The sequence below is a fragment of the Neoarius graeffei genome, chromosome 1 (genome assembly GCF_027579695.1).
Source record: "Neoarius graeffei isolate fNeoGra1 chromosome 1, fNeoGra1.pri, whole genome shotgun sequence".
Taxonomy (NCBI): Eukaryota; Metazoa; Chordata; class Actinopteri; order Siluriformes; family Ariidae; genus Neoarius; species Neoarius graeffei.
In genome coordinates, this window is record NC_083569.1 from 43,999,237 (window position 1) to 44,017,384 (window position 18,148).

Sequence of the window (18,148 nt, forward strand, 5' to 3'; positions counted from 1 at the left end):
CAGTGGCTTTCTCCTTGCAACCCTGCCATGCACACCATTGTTGTTCAGTGTTCTCCTGATGGTGGACTCATGAACATTAACATTAGCCAATATGTGAGAGGCCTTCAGTTGCTTAGAAGTTACCCTGGGGTCCTTTGTGACCTCGCCGACTATTACACGCCTTGCTCTTGGAGTGATCCTTGTTGGTCGACCACTCCTGGGGAGGGTAACAACGGTCTTGAATTTCCTCCATTTGTACACAATCTGTCTGACTGTGGATTGGTGGAGTCCAAACTCTTTAGAGATGGTTTTGTAACCTTTTCCAGCCTGATGAGCATCAACAACACTTTTTCTGAGCTCCTCAGAAATCTCCTTTGTTCGTGCCATGATACACTTCCACAAACATGTGTTGTGAAGATCAGACTTTGATAGATCCCTGCTCTTTAAATAAAACAGGGTGCCCACTCACATCTGATTGTCATCCCATTGATTGAAAACACCTGACTCTAATTTCACCTTCAAATGAACTGCTAATCCTAGAGGTTCACATACTTTTGCCACTCACAGAAATAAATAAATAAATAAATGAGCAAGTATAATGTTTTTTGTTTAACCGGGTTCTCTTTATCTACTTTCAGGACTTGTGTGAAAATCTGATGATGTTTTAGGTCATATTTATGCAGAAATATTGCTGTTGGTCTCTTTTGATGTAGGCATCTATTTGACCAATCAGATCCTGAGTTTTCGGTAGCACGCGCTGTTGGGTGTGAGCGCGTGCTGTCGTTCTGTTCTTGGGCCGTTCGAGTGCGCGAGCTTCTTCCCTGCAGCTGCGCAGACAGATGTGCTCCGTCTCGCGCTGTGGTCTGTAATATCGGGGATTTTATTGCTCGAGTTTGCGTTGCGTTCCCAAAATGCAGGTTAGTGTAGTGTGTGTGTTTGCAGTGTGTGTGTGGGCGGTCGTGCGCCCGGAGGAGCCGTGTGCGGCCCCGCTGCAGTGGGAGGGCAGGACCGGGCGGTATGACCACAGCACCGGGAGAAACACGCGCGCCTCGGTGGCGTATGACGCACAAAACCAGCGCATACGAGTGTTGGAGCAGAAGACAGGACACACACCGTGCAAGAAGTACGTAGCTCAATTTCACCTTTTTTCCCCCATCTTTACACTTTCCCCTGATAGAGGTATAAACTAGATATTCACATCAACCCGAATAACAATGCATAATATACACAAAAATATTAGATATATAATATAAATCAGATATAATGTTATGTTTTATCATTTCATTTCAATGTCAAGTTAATCAGTCTTCTCTAAACATCAAAACCCGAAGGTTTGAAGAAGCGTAATCCTATTCTGTGATGTCATTCATGAACGAGTCGGCTCTTTGAGCCGAATCTTTTAGGTGAACCGAACCTTCAGATTCGACTCTCATAGATGAGTTTATTTGTCATGTGAATGTCATTGACAGGGGTGGTGTAGTGGTTAGCGCTGTTGCCTCACAGCAAGAAGGTCTTGGGTTTGACCCCGTGTCTGTGTGGGTTTCCCCCACAGAGTGTGAAAGGTTGTCTGTGTCTATGTATCAGCCCTGTGATGACCTGGCGACTTGTCCAGGGTGTACCCCGCCTTTCGCCCGTAGTCAGCTGGGATAGGCTCCAGCTTGCCTGCGACCCTGTAGAACAGGATAAAGCGGCTACAGATAATGAGATGAGATGAGTTTATTTGTCATGTGAATGTCATTGACAGTGGTGTAGTGGTTAAACAGGGATGTGATTTTTCCGCGAATTCGCGGAATTCCGCTTTTTTCACCTCAAAACTTGAAGAAAATTTTTTTTCCGATTTTTCGCTCAAAAATCCGCATTCATATCCTATTCATTCCGACTTTCAGTCATTCCGTCATTGAGATGAAACGAGGTACGTGATTGGCCCATCGCTCTGTAACAGCCAATGAACGCGCTTGTTAGATAGCTGTACGTAAGCTCGCTTCAAACAAAGAGTTGAAAGATGGCAGCCTCCGTGATCGAGCGTAAAGATGCACCTGATCATCAGTTTGGTGTGTGTGTGTTTTTAAAGTAAATAAACATGGGGAAGAAGAAAAAAACAACCCAGCTCATTTCTTTCCCCATAATAAACCTGTGAGTGGTGATGGTGTCACTGCACGTGCGACAGTTGGGTATGTTTTCGCGGGGTGACGAAGGTTGTCGTGGCAACGGGGCCTCGCGCCATCTGTTGCTTCCTGGATGCGCATGCGCACGCTATGAAAGCTGTGGTGAAAAGGTTAGCATCGGAGGCTAAACCTTCTGAGGAGAAAAGAAGGGGCGGTTTTTATTTCAGTTTGTTTTAGTTACGTCCGAAGAAACAGCAGTTTAAATCACGGCTCTAGTTTACAAATCAAAATGGTTACTCAGTGAAAACAAAACAAAAGCTAGAGAGAGGGGGAGTGGTGGGAGTTTAGCCCGGGAAAGTGAGTCTGTGAGGCGGCAGTGATGCTTGACCCTAGTCTGGCTAACGCGACTGTAAAGCTCTACGAGCTATTGGTCTGGCCAAGATATTAAGCCCAACCGTTTCCTAGAGCCCGTGGTTGACCCGCCTCCCTGAAATGCCTCAGTTTGCTACTGGTCGAAGCCAGAAAAGGCTGTGACGAAGCTTAAACCAATCACATCACTCTTTCCTCTGACGTATGTGACGCGACGGGGCTAACTGGTAGATTAAAACTCTTACCGAAGCCGGTCGGGAGCAAGGCGAAAACGTCCTTCCTTTCAATAAATACCTCCAGGGCTGCTCTTTGCTCCGTTTTCAATGAGAACTTGCTCCATGTTCGTAATGTTTCTAGTGAATGAAGTGCTTCCGGCATAGATTATGTAAACAATCTATGGCTTCCGGTCGCAGTTCTACTACGTCACTGCCTTGAACACGCCTCTACCCAGGGCCGTTGGAGATGCTCAAAGTTGATTGGTTCCCGATTTTTCGGGAGCTTGGAAGAGCTGGAGATAGCTTGCCTTGCCAGACTAAGCTTGCAACAGGCCCTCGTGTTGCGTCACGCTTAGGATGGGCGGGCCCAGGCTAGCTTGACCCCTCCCGCCTCCTCTCACTTTACCTCAGAGTCGCTGCCAACTTCATCACAGATTATTTCACCTTTTTCACTCGAAGTTAGTTTTAATTTTCGCTCAAAACTTTTCCCACAGCGTGGATGTAAGGTAATTATACACAATTTTGATTTGTTTATTCAATATTAAAATGTCAGTGCAAATAATACATACTTGCCAACTTTTCAAAATTCTCATGAGGGAGAAAAGTGCATGAAAGACATTTTCAGTTGGCCGAGGGTCTGATGCGCGGTTGAAATGATAAAAACGGTGGATCCCAATTAATTGCAAACACATTTTTTGTGAATGTTGTTTAGTGAAAAAGTGATTTTTTATTCTTGCATATGAAAATCCTCAAGTGAGTGAACACTGTACAGTTCTGTATATGAGTCAGTTTCACAGAAAACGTATTGTTTTTGTCCGGACGTGTTTTGTTTACATTTTGAGATTTCTAAAACCTTTTTATGGTCTCATATGATAAAACATTATCAGTTCTACCTTGCATTTCAAAATTTGACTACTTTGGTTCATAAATGTGTATTTTGTAGCAAATTTTAGGGTCGAAAATGAGCAAAAATGGCTGTTCCACTGAAAAGAGACTTTTTTCAGACATGATTCTTAATGTTAGACAAAGGTGGAATTGAAACTTTTTCATGTTCAACGACAAGACTGTGGAAACCACAATGGACATATGATGTCACAAATTGAAAATGCCATTAAGAAAATATATTTTTTCGATGTTTTGTTAATTTTTGTACCTGTCCCAGAGGTTTGTGTCAGTTCTGTTACCGTGATTAATCACATAACAAAAATAAATGCTCCCAAAAGCTATTATTGAAATTATTTGTTGCCAAGGATCTACATATTCTCACCTTTTATATGGATGGCAGAATGAACTGAATCTGAGAATATTTACTTAAAAATTTCAGTTTTGGTAAGTAGTCTATGCATGACTAATTTTTTTGTGTCAATCCTGTTACCCTGTCTAAACGGGGTATGCAGTAACTTAATCAAATATTAGAAGTTGCCATACATAAGAAGCAAACCGGGAGACTACCAGGAGCAATAGAGTTTAATAAATAATGGTGGATGAATTCTTATGTTGCATCATGTTTGTTTGAAAAGGCACACTTAGGTATGTTCAACTTCTACAGTAATTGAAAGTATAAATTTTGTTTTTCCTTATACAATTTTCTATTTATTCTAATGCAGGTGATTTAATTTAGAATGACATTTTTAGGTTTCATGTTTTGGCTTTTTGTCAGTTAAGAATCATTGAATTTACTATAGGGGCTCAGAGTTGCATGTTGACCATTAAATTGGCTTGAATTTGTTAATCATGACAAGTTTTTTCTTGTGTGTTTGCTTGCCATTTTAGTACAATTTTTAAGTCAGAAAACCCCAGAACCCAGGAGCTTCGGGGGGCTTCGCCCCCCTTGTCCCCCCACCAGGGCGCTGCCCTGGACCAGCTGGGGGCCTATGGCCCCCAGAGCCCCGGCTAAAATTTTCAGATAATTTCACCAGCCCCAAATCACATCCCTGTGGTTAGCACTGTCTCCTCACAGCAAGAAGGTCCTGGGTTCGAGCCCAGCGGCCAGTGAGGGCCTTTCTGTGTGGAGTTTGCATGTTCTCCCCGTGTCTGCGTGGGTTTCCTCCGGGTGCTCCGGTTTCCCCCACAGTCCAAAGACATGCAGGTTAGGTTAACTGGTGACTCTAAATTGACCATAGGTGTGAATGGTTGTTTGTCTCGATGTGTCAGCCCTGTGATGACCTGGCAACTTGTCCAGGGTGTACCCCGCCTCTCGCCCATAGTCAGCTGGGATAGGCTCCAGTTTGCCTGCGAACCTGTAGAACAGTATAAAGCAGCTACAAATAATGGATGGATGGATAAGCCTATTCTGTGATGTCATTCATGAACGAGTCGGCTCTTTGAGCCAAATCTTTTAGGTGAACCGAACCTTCAGATTCGACTCTCATAGATGAGTTTATTTGTCATGTGAATGTCATTAACAGGGGTGGTGTAGTGGTTAGCGCTGTCGCCTCACAGCAAGAAGGTCCGGGTTCGAGCCCCGTGGCTGGCGAGGGCCTTTCTGTGTGGAGTTTGCATGTTCTCCCCGTGTCCGCGTGGGTTTCCTCCGGGTGCTCCGGTTTCCCCCACAGTCCAAAGACATGCAGGTTAGGTTAACTGGTGACTCTAAATTGAGCATAGATGTGAATGTGAGTGTGAATGGTTGTCTGTGTCTATGTGTCAGCCCTGTGATGACCTGGCGACTTGTCCAGGGTGTACCCCGCCTTTCGCCCATAGTCAGCTGGGATAGGCTCCAGCTCGCCTGCGACCCTGTAGAACAGGATAAGCAGCTACAGATGATGGATGGATGTCATTGACAACTGTACCGAAGTAGACACTACAGCAGGGGTTCTCAACCTTTTCTACTTTAAACCCCACCTATTCATACTTGTACCGAGTCGGAGCCCATGAAAAAAGATCCCTAATCTAGAATCTAATAATCTATTGTAAAGTGTATTAACGGGATGCAACATCACTCCCTGTTACAGATGGGAGCCCATGAATTAAATAAATACAATAAAAACAAACTGGCTTTAATTGTAGGTATTGTATTTAAAGGAGAACTGAAGTCATTTTTAAACTTGCTTTATTTCTTAATTAGCATGTTATTCAATTATGTTTTCGGTTTTAGTAACCTTATATCATGACTCCTATTGGAAACCATCCATCCATCATCTCTAGCCGCTTTATCCTGTTCTACAGGGTCGCAGGCAAGCTGGAGCCTATCCCAGCTGACTACGGGCGAAAGGCGGGGTACACCCTGGACAAGTCGCCAGGTCATCACAGGGCTGATACATAGACACAGACAACCATTCACACTCACATTCACACCTACGGTCAATTTAGAGTCACCAGTTAACCTAACCTGCATGTCTTTGGACTGTGGGGGAAACCGGAGCACCCGGAGGAAACCCACGTGGACACGGGGAGAACATGCAAACTCCACACAGAAAGGCCCTCGCCAGTCGCTATTAAATATTATACTTATCGGCCTATTTGTTTTTTAGCCATGTTGAATTTAGTTCGTTTGGTCCACGGCAGGTGTTGCTTATCCGCGCGATCTTCAGTAGACTTGTGCGAGACTTCGAAACATGAAGTGTCAGCGCTGCCATTTTGAAAACTGTTTTCTAAATGAAATATTGCACAAAAACGAGTTTAAATGATGATTACTGCCTATTTTCTTCAAACTTTCCTGATTGCTATCAGAACAAACAATACTTCCAGCTTGATTACGTCAGCATTCGAAGGAAGGCGCGTGCGTCTTTTGACAACGTTGGCAGATGTTGGTCACTTTGATTTCCTCTGTACGTTTTACTTCTGTCCTACGATGTCTCGCACAGGTCTCAACGAATCTCATTTATGGCCATTGCTTTTACAGATGGACTGATATATTACAGAGCATATTTCAAACACTCAGAATTTGCAATAGCAGTGACAAAATAGCTGTCAGAAATGTATTCCTATATTTAATAAAATGAGAAATAGAATTTTGATAAAATTTTGCCTTCAGTTCTCCTTTACAACTGTATGGATGTTCCAGAAGCTAAACCCTGCATGCGGGTCATTCTCAGTCAAAAGGGATTAATGATCCAAAAGTTGAGTCTGGGCGATTAACACAATAACTTATTGTCAGCAAGTTATTAAAACCAAGAAGTACACTCAAAAGAAGTAGATATAGAAACCACTCAATGGGATTAGATCCTTACATGCTAACAACAAAGGATTTTTCCAATGAGTTGGAAAATTATCCAGCTGTTGAGTTCACCGACATCTCAAACTACCTGGTGCTGCAGACATCGTTCTCCACAGACACACAGATAAAAACTTGGAAGAACATGGAGGAGGAATGCAACTTTTTATATGTGGCTGGGTTAAAGATCTGGGGATCAGGACACTACAAGATAGACAGTGGTAGACGGATCTAAGTGCAGGAAGAATGTTTGTTAGCAGGCGTGATATTTACAAATGCAAAGCACAAAGCAGAATATTTAAACAGTATTATAAACATGGCTAGAAACAAACGTGGCCGTGATAATGATAATACTTCTTAAAGCCTCTGTGAACACAGTGTCCGTTTCTGCACATGCTGATTGCACTCAAATCAATATCAAGTGTTTCGCATAATGACTGGGTCCCAAGAGCGCGCACAAGATGCTCCATGAGCGCACACGGCCGCTCGAGCTGTGCCAGACTCAAGTGTGCAAAGGCGTGACAGTCAAGTGTTCACATGCTGTGTGACCACAACTTTTCGCTCATGTACAACCCCGATTCCAAAAAAGTTGGGACAAAGTACAAATTGTAAATAAAAATGGAATGCAATGATGTGGAAGTTTCAAAATTCCATATTTTATTCAGAATAGAACGTAGATGACATATCAAATGTTTAAACTGAGAAAATGTATCATTTAAAGAGAAAAATTGTGATTTTAAATTTCATGACAACAACACATCTCAAAAAAGTTGAGACAAGGCCATGTTTCCCACTGTGAGACATCCCCTTTTCTCTTTACAACAGTCTGTAAACGTCTGGGGACTGAGGAGACAAGTTGCTCAAGTTTAGGGATAGGAATGTTAACCCATTCTTGTCTAATGTAGGATTCTAGTTGCTCAACTGTCTTAGGTCTTTTTTGTCGTATCTTCCGTTTTATGATGCGCCAAATGTTTTCTATGGGTGAAAGATCTGGACTGCAGGCTGGCCAGTTCAGTACCCGGACCCTTCTTCTACGCAGCCATGATGCTGTAATTGATGCAGTATGTGGTTTGGCATTGTCATGTTGGAAAATGCAAGGTCTTCCCTGAAAGAGACGTCGTCTGGATGGGAGCATATGTTGCTCTAGAACCTGGATATACCTTTCAGCATTGATGGTGTCTTTCCAGATGTGTAAGCTGCCCATGCCACATGCACTAATGCAACCCCATACCATCAGAGATGCAGGCTTCTGAACTGAGCGCCGATAACAACTTGGCTCGTCCTTCTCCTCTTTAGTCCGAATGACACGGCGTCCCTGATTTCCATAAAGAACTTCACATTTTGATTTGTCTGACCACAGAACAGTTTTCCACTTTGCCACAGTCCATTTTAAATGAGCCTTGGCCCAGAGAAGACGTCTGCGCTTCTGGATCATGTTTAGATACAGCTTCTTCTTTGAACTATAGAGTTTTAGCTGGCAACGGCGGATGGCACGGTGAATTGTGTTCACAGATAATGTTCTCTGGAAATATTCCTGAGCCCATTTTGTGATTTCCAATACAGAAGCATGCCTGTATGTGATGCAGTGCCGTCTAAGGGCCCGAAGATCACGGGCACCCAGTATGGTTTTCCGGCCTTGACCCTTACGCACAGAGATTCTTCCAGATTCTCTGAATCTTTTGATGATATTATGCACTGTAGATGATGATATGTTCAAACTTTTTGCAATTTTACACTGTCGAACTCCTTTCTGTTATTGCTCCACTATTTGTCGGGGCAGAATTAGGGGGATTGGTGATCCTCTTCCCATCTTTATTTCTGAGAGCCGCTGCCACTCCAAGATGCTCTTTTTATACCCAGTCATGTTAATGACCTATTGCCAATTGACCTAATGAGTTGCAATTTGGTCCTCCAGCTGTTCCTTTTTTGTACCTTTAACTTTTCCAGCCTCTTATTGCCCCTGTCCCAACTTTTTTGAGATGTGTTGCTGTCATGAAATTTCAAATGAGCCAATATTTGGCATGACATTTCAAAATGTCTCACTTTCGACATTTGATATGTTGTCTATGTTCTATTGTGAATACAATATCAGTTTTTGAGTTTTGTAAATTATTGCATTCCATTTTTATTTACAATTTGTACTTTGTCCCAACTTTTTTGGAATCGGGGTTGTACTGTACCTATATCGCCACCAAAATGCCTCATTTTCATCAATAACCCATCGCAAAGCATTGCAAGCTGTAGCATGACTGTAGCTTAACAAGACGGATGCGATGTCAGATGCAACCCAGCAACTGTACCCTACTACGAGTAAAAAGTTAACTTCAATTTGAAAAAAAATTCACGGCCCAGTCGATGGCGCTTCGCAGCCCACTAATGAGCCACGGCCCAGTGGTTGAGAAACTGCACTACAGTCTGTATAGAGCTTGTAGTTAACGTAAGCCTGTTCCTGAATTGTACCTCACATTATCACTCTTTCCATAGGTTCTTTGAATACATCTACTTGTTTAAGAGTGGCGTGTATTTCCAGATTGAGCAAGTCACCAAGGCATGTGCTAAGCTTAATTTGACTGAGGCCTGGGACCCGTATGACATCCCAATGAACTCCACATATGAGGATCAGTACTTCATTGGTGGGCCAGGAGATATGATTGAGGTTCAAGAGTGGTCGGACCGAAAGCAAGCTCGCAAAGGTTAGTCCAGTGGAATAAACAGTGTTTATTATGTTTTTTTGTTTTTTTTTTTTCTTGTCCGTCCATCCTTCTGATTAGATTTTAGAATTGATCCAAAATTTGGTCAAAGACACAGCGAGGCTAAATGTCTGAAATAATTTTTCTTCACTTGCCTTCTTTCTGACTGATGTATTTTTAAGGGTATTTGAGGCTTTACCTTGAGCCATACAAATTAGTAACAACAAGGTCAAGACTTGTTGGCAGCAGTGGCGAGCTTGGTAAAAGATAATGTCTTACTTCTGAGTGCCATTAGTGCATTAAATTGGTTTTTGATGCTGGCTTATATTGACAGATAAGGGTCACATGAGGTACAATACCAGTCAAAAGTTTGGACACGCCTTCTAATTCAGTGTTTTTTCTTTATTTTAATTCATTAAAAGACACCACATCTTAAAGTAATGATGGATGTCGTTTCTCTTTACTTAGTCGAGCGGTTCTTGACATAATATGGATTACTACAGTTGTGGAATAGATTTATTTACTGTATGTTTATTATTTACTATTTACTGTTTGATCTCAAACGCATTAAAAAGGCAAGAAATTGCACTAATTAACTTTTGACGAGGCACAGTTGTTAACTGAAAAGCATTCCAGGTGACGACCTTATGAAGCTGGTTAAGATCATGCCAATAGTGTGTAAAGCGTCATCAAGGTAAATGCTGGCTACTTTGAAGAATCTAAATTATGAAACATATTTTGTTTTTAGTGGCGGCACGGTGGTGTAGTGGTTAGCGCTGTCGCCTCACAGCAAGAAGGTCCTGGGTTCGAGCCCCGGGGCCGGCGAGGGCCTTTCTGTGTGGAGTTTGCATGTTCTCCCCGTGTCCGCGTGGGTTTCCTCCGGGTGCTCCGGTTTCCCCCACAGTCCAAAGACATGCAGGTTAGGTTAACTGGTGACTCTAAATTGACCGTAGGTGTGAATGTGAGTGTGAATGGTTGTCTGTGTGTCAGCCCTGTGATGACCTGACGACTTGTCCAGGGTGTACCCCGCCTTTCGCCCGTAGTCAGCTGGGATAGGCTCCAGCTTGCCTGCGACTCTGTAGAAGGATAAAGCGGCTAGAGATAATGAGATGAGATTTTGTTTTTAGCACTTTTTCATATATTTCCCACAATTCCATATATGTTCCATATGTTATTTCATGGCGGCACGGTGGTGTAGTGGTTAGCGCTGTCGCCTCACAGCAAGAAGGTCCGGGTTCGAGCCCCGTGGCCGGCGAGGGCCTTTCTGTGCGGAGTTTGCATGTTCTCCCCGTGTCCGCGTGGGTTTCCTCCGGGTGCTCCGGTTTCCCCCACAGTCCAAAGACATGCAGGTTAGGTTAACTGGTGACTCTAAATTGACCGTAGGTGTGAATGTGAGTGTGAATGGTTGTCTGTGTCTATGTGTCAGCCCTGTGATGACCTGGCGACTTGTCCAGGGTGTACCCCGCCTTTCGCCCGTAGTCAGCTGGGATAGGCTCCAGCTTGCCTGTGACCCTGTAGAACAGGATAAAGCGGCTAGAGATAATGACATGAGATGAGATGTTATTTCATAGTTTTGATGTCTTCAGTATTATTCTACAATGTAGACAATAGTCCAAATACAGAAAAACCTGTGAATGAGTAGGTGTGTCTAGTATTTTGACAGGTACTGTATATCTCTTTTTATATATTACTAGAGTGGCGGCTACAGTTATCGACACCTTAACAACCTTTTGGCCATTTCAAAAGTAGAAAAGACTTTCAATACGTAAGTTGTGCATTAATAATTACTCAAACTTCTACTGGAAAAAAAATGAGTTGATTCCCGATTACTTAGCGTATCAGATCACTTGACGCCATACCACAATTATCGACACCTTTGTCCACAGTTATCGACACTGTTCCACAATTATCGACATCCAGATGATTATTTATAAAAAATACTCGGTATGTGGTATTAAGTTAACAAAACAGTTTTTATTTAAAATTTGTCTTACATAGACTTATATTTAGTACAAAATATCTTTTATATAAATATATCGATGTCGGTGCTTACGTAAATGAGGACATAATTCTAACATTTGTTAACAAATGAACTGATAATGTTTAACCTGTCAGAAAATCTTTTTGTTCCATGTGGCAGTGGGGGCGTGGCCAAGCGGCGGTCTGTGACCGGAGGGCGGAGTCAGGGAAGGTAAGTGGCAGAATCACTGCACCTGATGTCAATTAATGTGTTTGTATGTCTTCCCCAGTGACCGCGCCCTATTTAAGGAGAGAGAGCGAGAGCAGAGGGAGCTCTCTCCCCAACCAGACGACTAATGTGCGTGCGTGTGTCCGAGTGTCTGGGAGAAGTGTACGCTGAAAAGTGGAACAATAAAAAAAAAAAGTTTTGTGAACTCAGTTCTGGCCTGCCGTCCTTCTGTGCTCCACCCACCCATACGAACTGTCACAGTGGTGCCAAAACCCGGGATGAGCACAACTGTGACAGTTCGTATGGGTGGGTGGAGCACAGTAGGACGGCAGGCCAGAACTGAGTTCACAAAACTCTTTTTTTTTTTTTTTTTTTTTTTTAATGTTCCACTTTTCAGCGTACACTTCTCCCAGACACTCAGACACACGCACACACATTAGTCGTCTGGTTGGGGAGAGAGCTCCCTCTGCTCTCGCTCTCTCTACTTAAATAGGGCGCGGTCACTGGGGAAGACACACAAACACATTAATTGACATCAGGTGCAGTGATTCTGCCACTTACCTTCCCTGACTCCGCCCTCCGGTCACAGACCGACGCTTGACCACGCCCCTGCTGCCACATTCCACTTTCTAAGTATTTTCTTAGATCACATTTTGTTAATCATTTGTCATTGTTTGTATTAATTTCTAGTTTTGTAGTTTACCAATAAATGCCAACAGGCAATTGATATTGTAACCACATGAACATCCAGGTCAAAGGTCGCATGTCATTCCTCGAACCAAAATATAAAATGTCGACTGATATTGTAATATGTGGTAGATATTTACAACAAACTGCAAAAAAAAAAAAATTCTGAATGGAATAGAAAAATCTGAATATTTCAAGCATGCAATTTTTATATGCTAGGAATTTAATTCTGGTCAAATTCTATTTATTGCAACAGGATTCCAAACACTCTATAAACATTCCATTCTGTTCTGAATCTGAAAAAAAAAATCACAGCACTTTTATTTTTTAAAGTACTTCATCTACTTCAACAATGTTACACAAAGTTTGATCCATAACAGTCATAAATGTCCCTTAATTCCACAGGGTGTCGATAATGGTGGACACCGGTGAAAGTGATCACAATTACCGACACCTCACGTGATTCTCAAACGCGCGTTTAGATACAAAATGGCGACTGTCAAATGACAGAGTAAGAAACAAAGTAGGTTTCGACAAGGAGATCATGAAATATCGGCGAATTTGAGAAGTAAAAACACGTCCATGATCTTTCCACCATGCTTACCTGCGATGATAACGTCAGGGTTTTCCTCAAATTGCTGATCGTTCTTAAAAAAAATTCCATCTCGGGTAACGAGCTGTGTCATCAGACCACAAGATCAAGGGGCGAGGCGGGTCTTCCGGTTGATTAATTAACCAATAATAACTGTTGTAACTGAAACTCACCTTTGTAAAATTGTTTTTTATTGGGAAATCTGAAAAGGTGTCGATAATTATGGACCGTCGATAACTGTAGCCACTGCTTACTATGAATACATTTTTGTCTGCCTCACAGATGAGACCTGGGTGGGAGTTTACACCTTGAAAGACTGCTACCCCGTGTATGAGATGTACACCAAGAACAGCAGTGTGACCACCACCACTCGCTTCTTTGATCTGGAACTGGGCATCAGTGACCCTGAAGTGTTCACTCCACCCAGCACCTGCATGTCGGCTCAACCTGAACAGATGGCCTCTGACTGCTGAACTTTTCACAGTTATTCAATTACATTTCTGCAATCTGCACAGACGGAGGAAAGGCATGGCATATATCGTACGCAGTAGGTTTTCAAGGTGGATAACTGCTTATTGAATGAATTGTAGGCTTAACTACTAGACAAGCACAACTGTACCTTTATGTACCAAGGACCTCATATTCAAGATTGAATTTGAGGGTATATGTAATTTCTAATGTAGTTCTCTAACATTTTATTTAATTTTATTAATGTGTATAAAACAAATTGTGACTCAAAATCAAACAGGAATACATCCTAAACAAAATGCAAAGCATGTAAAGTCAACCATAATTGACCCTATTTCCTGTTGCTAACCTCAGCTTATAACAGGTATTTCAACTTATATCTGGGTCCATCTCAGAAACTGGTCTCTCATTTGGGACGTTATGGTCAAAAAATAAATTTTCTAATTTTACTATTTTTTTTTTTGCATTTATTGAACACTAAATGTTTCTTTTGTCATGTTTAATAAGAATAAAGATAGTATCTTATTTTTTGGATTACAATTCAAATGCTTTTGTAAAATTGATTTCCATATAAAATAACTCCATCATGAAGAATTAAAGCCTCTCCTTCACAGATGAGTGAAAATATTGAATAAATTTCCTCTTTTTGATTGCTTGGGTTAAAAATGCCAAGTTATGATGACTGAATTGATTATTCACTTAAATATGAATAATATGATACATTTTGGGGATTTGATATAGCGAAATAGGACACAATGGAAAAATCAAGAACACACCGGAAAGATGAGAATAACGGCGCTGGTAAAAGAAGAGCGACTGTACCGGCTGAAGGTCGCGCGGGTCTCTGCTGCAGCGCGCGAGCAACGGGACATCACTACCGCACCGGCCGGAGTGCGAGGCGGGGCAAAATGACTGGCCGTAGATTCTATCAAAAGTTTGATCTAAATTGACCATGGTTGCAAAATACTGGCCAAAAATACGCAAACACTACGAAATATGAAAGTAAGATGAAAAAGAAACATTCTATTGCCTTATACTGCAAGACTAAAACAAAATAAAACCGTCAAAACTCACCTTTTCAGTGATAACATCCGAACAGATCACCCGCGTAACAGAAAGACTGCAAATGGAAGCACGATCAACTTCTAACTGTTGGAGTGGAAAATTCCATTCTACACATGCAAATTGTTAATGTGTGTCCTTCCCCGCACACGAATGACACGCTATGGTAAAAAATAGACCACAACTCATTTTATAGCTCAGAAATTCATACAAGACCAGCTACCATCGTAACATTCTGTAAGAAACATATTCTATACCTAACTTTCAGCTTCCGTTTTAAAAAAACAAAATTGCAGATTTAACACTAAATGTTTCTATGGCGTAGTGATTTTAAGTTCCTACTTTTGGTGAGGTAGTGACCTTGACCCTGAGACTTTCTGTTTAGATCAAAACACACGATCGTATTGGTTTTGGGTCTGCGGAAAATGGAGTTACGACGGCGATCAAATATTTTGCATGATGTTTTATTACAGTTATGATTACTCTGTTTAGCGCACCAATCCTTAGGTGTATAAAGTTACAACTTAAAATACAATTAGTGATAACTGTAGACTTTTCAGTGGACTACAACCTTTTTAAGGGAATGCGATGGAGTCAACCATTTATCATGTCCCAGATCAAGCCGCCATTTTCCCACAAATTTGCAGAATTTTTGCCAAATTCTGAATAGAGTATTCACATCAAATATTTAGTTTTATCTGTATTATTTCTTTCATCATTTTATTTCAAATTAAAACCAACCTCATCATTCAAAACCGTATAGTTTATTGACTGTGAGTATATTTAGTGGGGTACCCACACAGTACCCAGTTTCTGAGACAGACCCATATACAGTATTTTATGACCTGCACAAAATGATGTGCATCAAACCTAACACATGCAATTTGAATGGTTCGCTGAAATAAAAACTGTTGGTTATTTGTTCAACTGATACAGTACCCATTACTGATTTGCTTTGATTCATGTGACTTATGTAATACGGCTGCTTTAATGATCATTAATCCGTGCTGTAAATCCATGACACAGGACACTAATAAACAGTGTTACGAAAGGAATGATACATTCAGTGTCTCTTGTTTTCAGTGAAAACATGCAGCATAATTATGGAAGCAAAAAACAGACAAAGATATGAACATTAAAAGCCACTGAAATAATTAAATTCAACAACACTCAATTCAAAGATTGACATGCGTAACTTTCCAAAACAGCATATCGGTATTTAAATTGTTTTGAATGAACTTCCTTGAAAGTTTTTTTTTTTTTTCAGTCTGATGAGATTCACATTTTCTCATCTCATCTCATTATCTGTAGCCGCTTTATCCTTCTATAGGGTCGCAGGCAAGCTGGAGCCTATCCCAGCTGACTACGGGCGAAAGGCGGGGTACACCCTGGACAAGTCGCCAGGTCATCACAGGGCTGACACATAGACACAGACAACCATTCACACTCACATTCATACCTACGGTCAATTTAGAGTCACCAGTTAACCTAACCTGCATGTCTTTGGACTGTGGGGGAAACCGGAGCACCCGGAGGAAACCCACGCGGACACAGGGAGAACATGCAAACTCTGCACAGAAAGGCCCTCGCCGGCCCCGGGGCTTGAACCCAGGACCTTCTTGCTGTGAGGCAACAGCGCTAACCACTACACCACCGTGCCGCCCCCAGATTCACATTTTAAAATTCACAATTTCAGAAAATCAATCATGTATATTAGCAGTGACTCATGACCATAGATTTTGTTGGGGAAGGATGGCACTTATAAGAACATCACATCGCATAACAGGTAATTGACAACATAAAGCCATCCAGTGTACAGTCTATCAACTTATTTGAGTGGTTTTTAGATGTACAGTACCAGTCAAAAGTTTGGACACACCTTCTAATTCATTGGTTTTTCTTTATTTTTATTAGTTAAAAGTCACTTCATGTCTTAAAGTAATGATGGATGTCGTTTCTCTTAACTTAGTTGAGTGGCTCTTGACATAATATGGATTAATACAGTCGTGAATAGGGCTATTTACTGTATTTATATTATTTACTGTTTACTGCTGGATGATTGCCATCGCATTAAGAAGGCAAGAAATTGCACTCATTAACTTTTGACGAGGCACACCCGTTAATTGAAAAGCATTCCAGGTGACTACCTCATGAAGCTGGTTAAGATAATGCCAATAGTGTGTAAAGTGTCATAAAGGTAAATACTGGCTACTTTGAAGAATCTAAAATATAAAGCATGTTTTGTTTAACACTTTTCTGTTTGCCACATCATTCCAGATGTTATTTCATAGTTTTGATGTCTTCGGTATTGTTCTACAATGTAGAAAATAATCAAAATACAGAAAAACCTATGAATAAGAGTGTACAAACTTTTGACTGGTACAGTACTTTAGTTCATGCAGCAGGGTTGCCAGGTTGCAGTAAAATATCCAGCTCAACTACATCTGAAAATCCATTTAAAATACTTGGAAATAGCCAAAGCTGAACAAGGGAAATTCCATAAATGTAAATGTCAACCTCACCATGCAAAAATAAAGCAACATGTAATACATCAAAACCACTCCCAGAGATATCACCTAGGCCTGTATTTTACAGATGTGAATAAGTTGAACCAATTTGTAACCAACCTAATGTCACTGTCAGTCTTTCTTTCTTATAATGTAAACCCCAAGCTAAAATCAACTTTGATCATGTACAATTCTATATTATTGCCACAAGCCACAGAAATGTATGCTAAAATCCACAAAACAGCAAAACAATAGCCATCCTAAATATTATTTAAGAACTTTGATAGTTTTAGCTGATATTTAGAGAGTTTTTCAAAGGGTTATGGTGGTTAAATTGCTGATTTTCTAAACATATGCCATGCCTATTTCAGACGCGTCACATCCATAACGGAATTTCGGCACATCCATAACGCTGACTTTTCCTTCCGAAACTCTGCATGAAATACAAAATATTTTAAACAAAGATTTTTTAATATTCACCTTGGACCCCTCTATCAAATGGATATCTCCATTTCGACATGAGGTTTACAATTTCACAGAGTTTGATAAAAATGTACAGTCACCCAAGAAAAGTGATACTTTTTCTGTCACGTCCATAACGCATCTTTTATTGGCATTTTCTGGCATGCCCTAGAGGTACTATGGGAATTGTTCTTGTTCTATCACTTCTCCAGTATGGTACAGCCTTAAAATATGCAACACCTGTTTAAATACTGGGAGACAATAAAACATGCACTGGGTCATTTGTTGCCATTTTGAGTTCAAGTGTCGCGTCCATAACGCTGGAATTGCTCACTAGTGAGAAACATTTATCTTTTTCCCCCCACAGACTTTGCATGGGAAACCAGGTCACTTAGGTGAAACATTTCTGATGAACAGATATAATCCCACTTTACCTCTCACAATTATGGAAAAAATCTCATTACTCCATTCTCAAGGCTGGAGCCACAGCGAGGGGTGGGTTTCCCAAAAGCCTCTTAACGCTAAGAGTATCTTACAGTGGTGCTTGAAAGGTTGTGAACCCTTTAGAATTTTCTGTATTTCTGCATAAATATGACCTAAAACATCATCAGATTTTCACACAAGTCCTAAAAGTAGATAAAGAGAACCCAGTTAAACAAATGAGACAAAAA

The 18,148-nt window shown here is 41.2% G+C and overlaps 1 protein-coding gene across 1 annotated transcript; it reads left to right on the forward strand.

The window, feature by feature from the left end:
- The first annotated feature begins 774 nt into the window (after nt 1-774).
- On the forward strand, nt 775-13,931 carry epdr1 (ependymin related 1). Its single transcript, XM_060923076.1, has 3 exons — nt 775-1,102; nt 9,306-9,514; nt 13,261-13,931. The coding sequence occupies exons 1-3, from the start codon at nt 891-893 to the stop codon at nt 13,449-13,451; spliced, it is 612 nt and encodes a 203-aa protein (XP_060779059.1). The 5' UTR covers nt 775-890; the 3' UTR covers nt 13,452-13,931.
- Nucleotides 13,932-18,148: the final 4,217 nt, after the last annotated feature.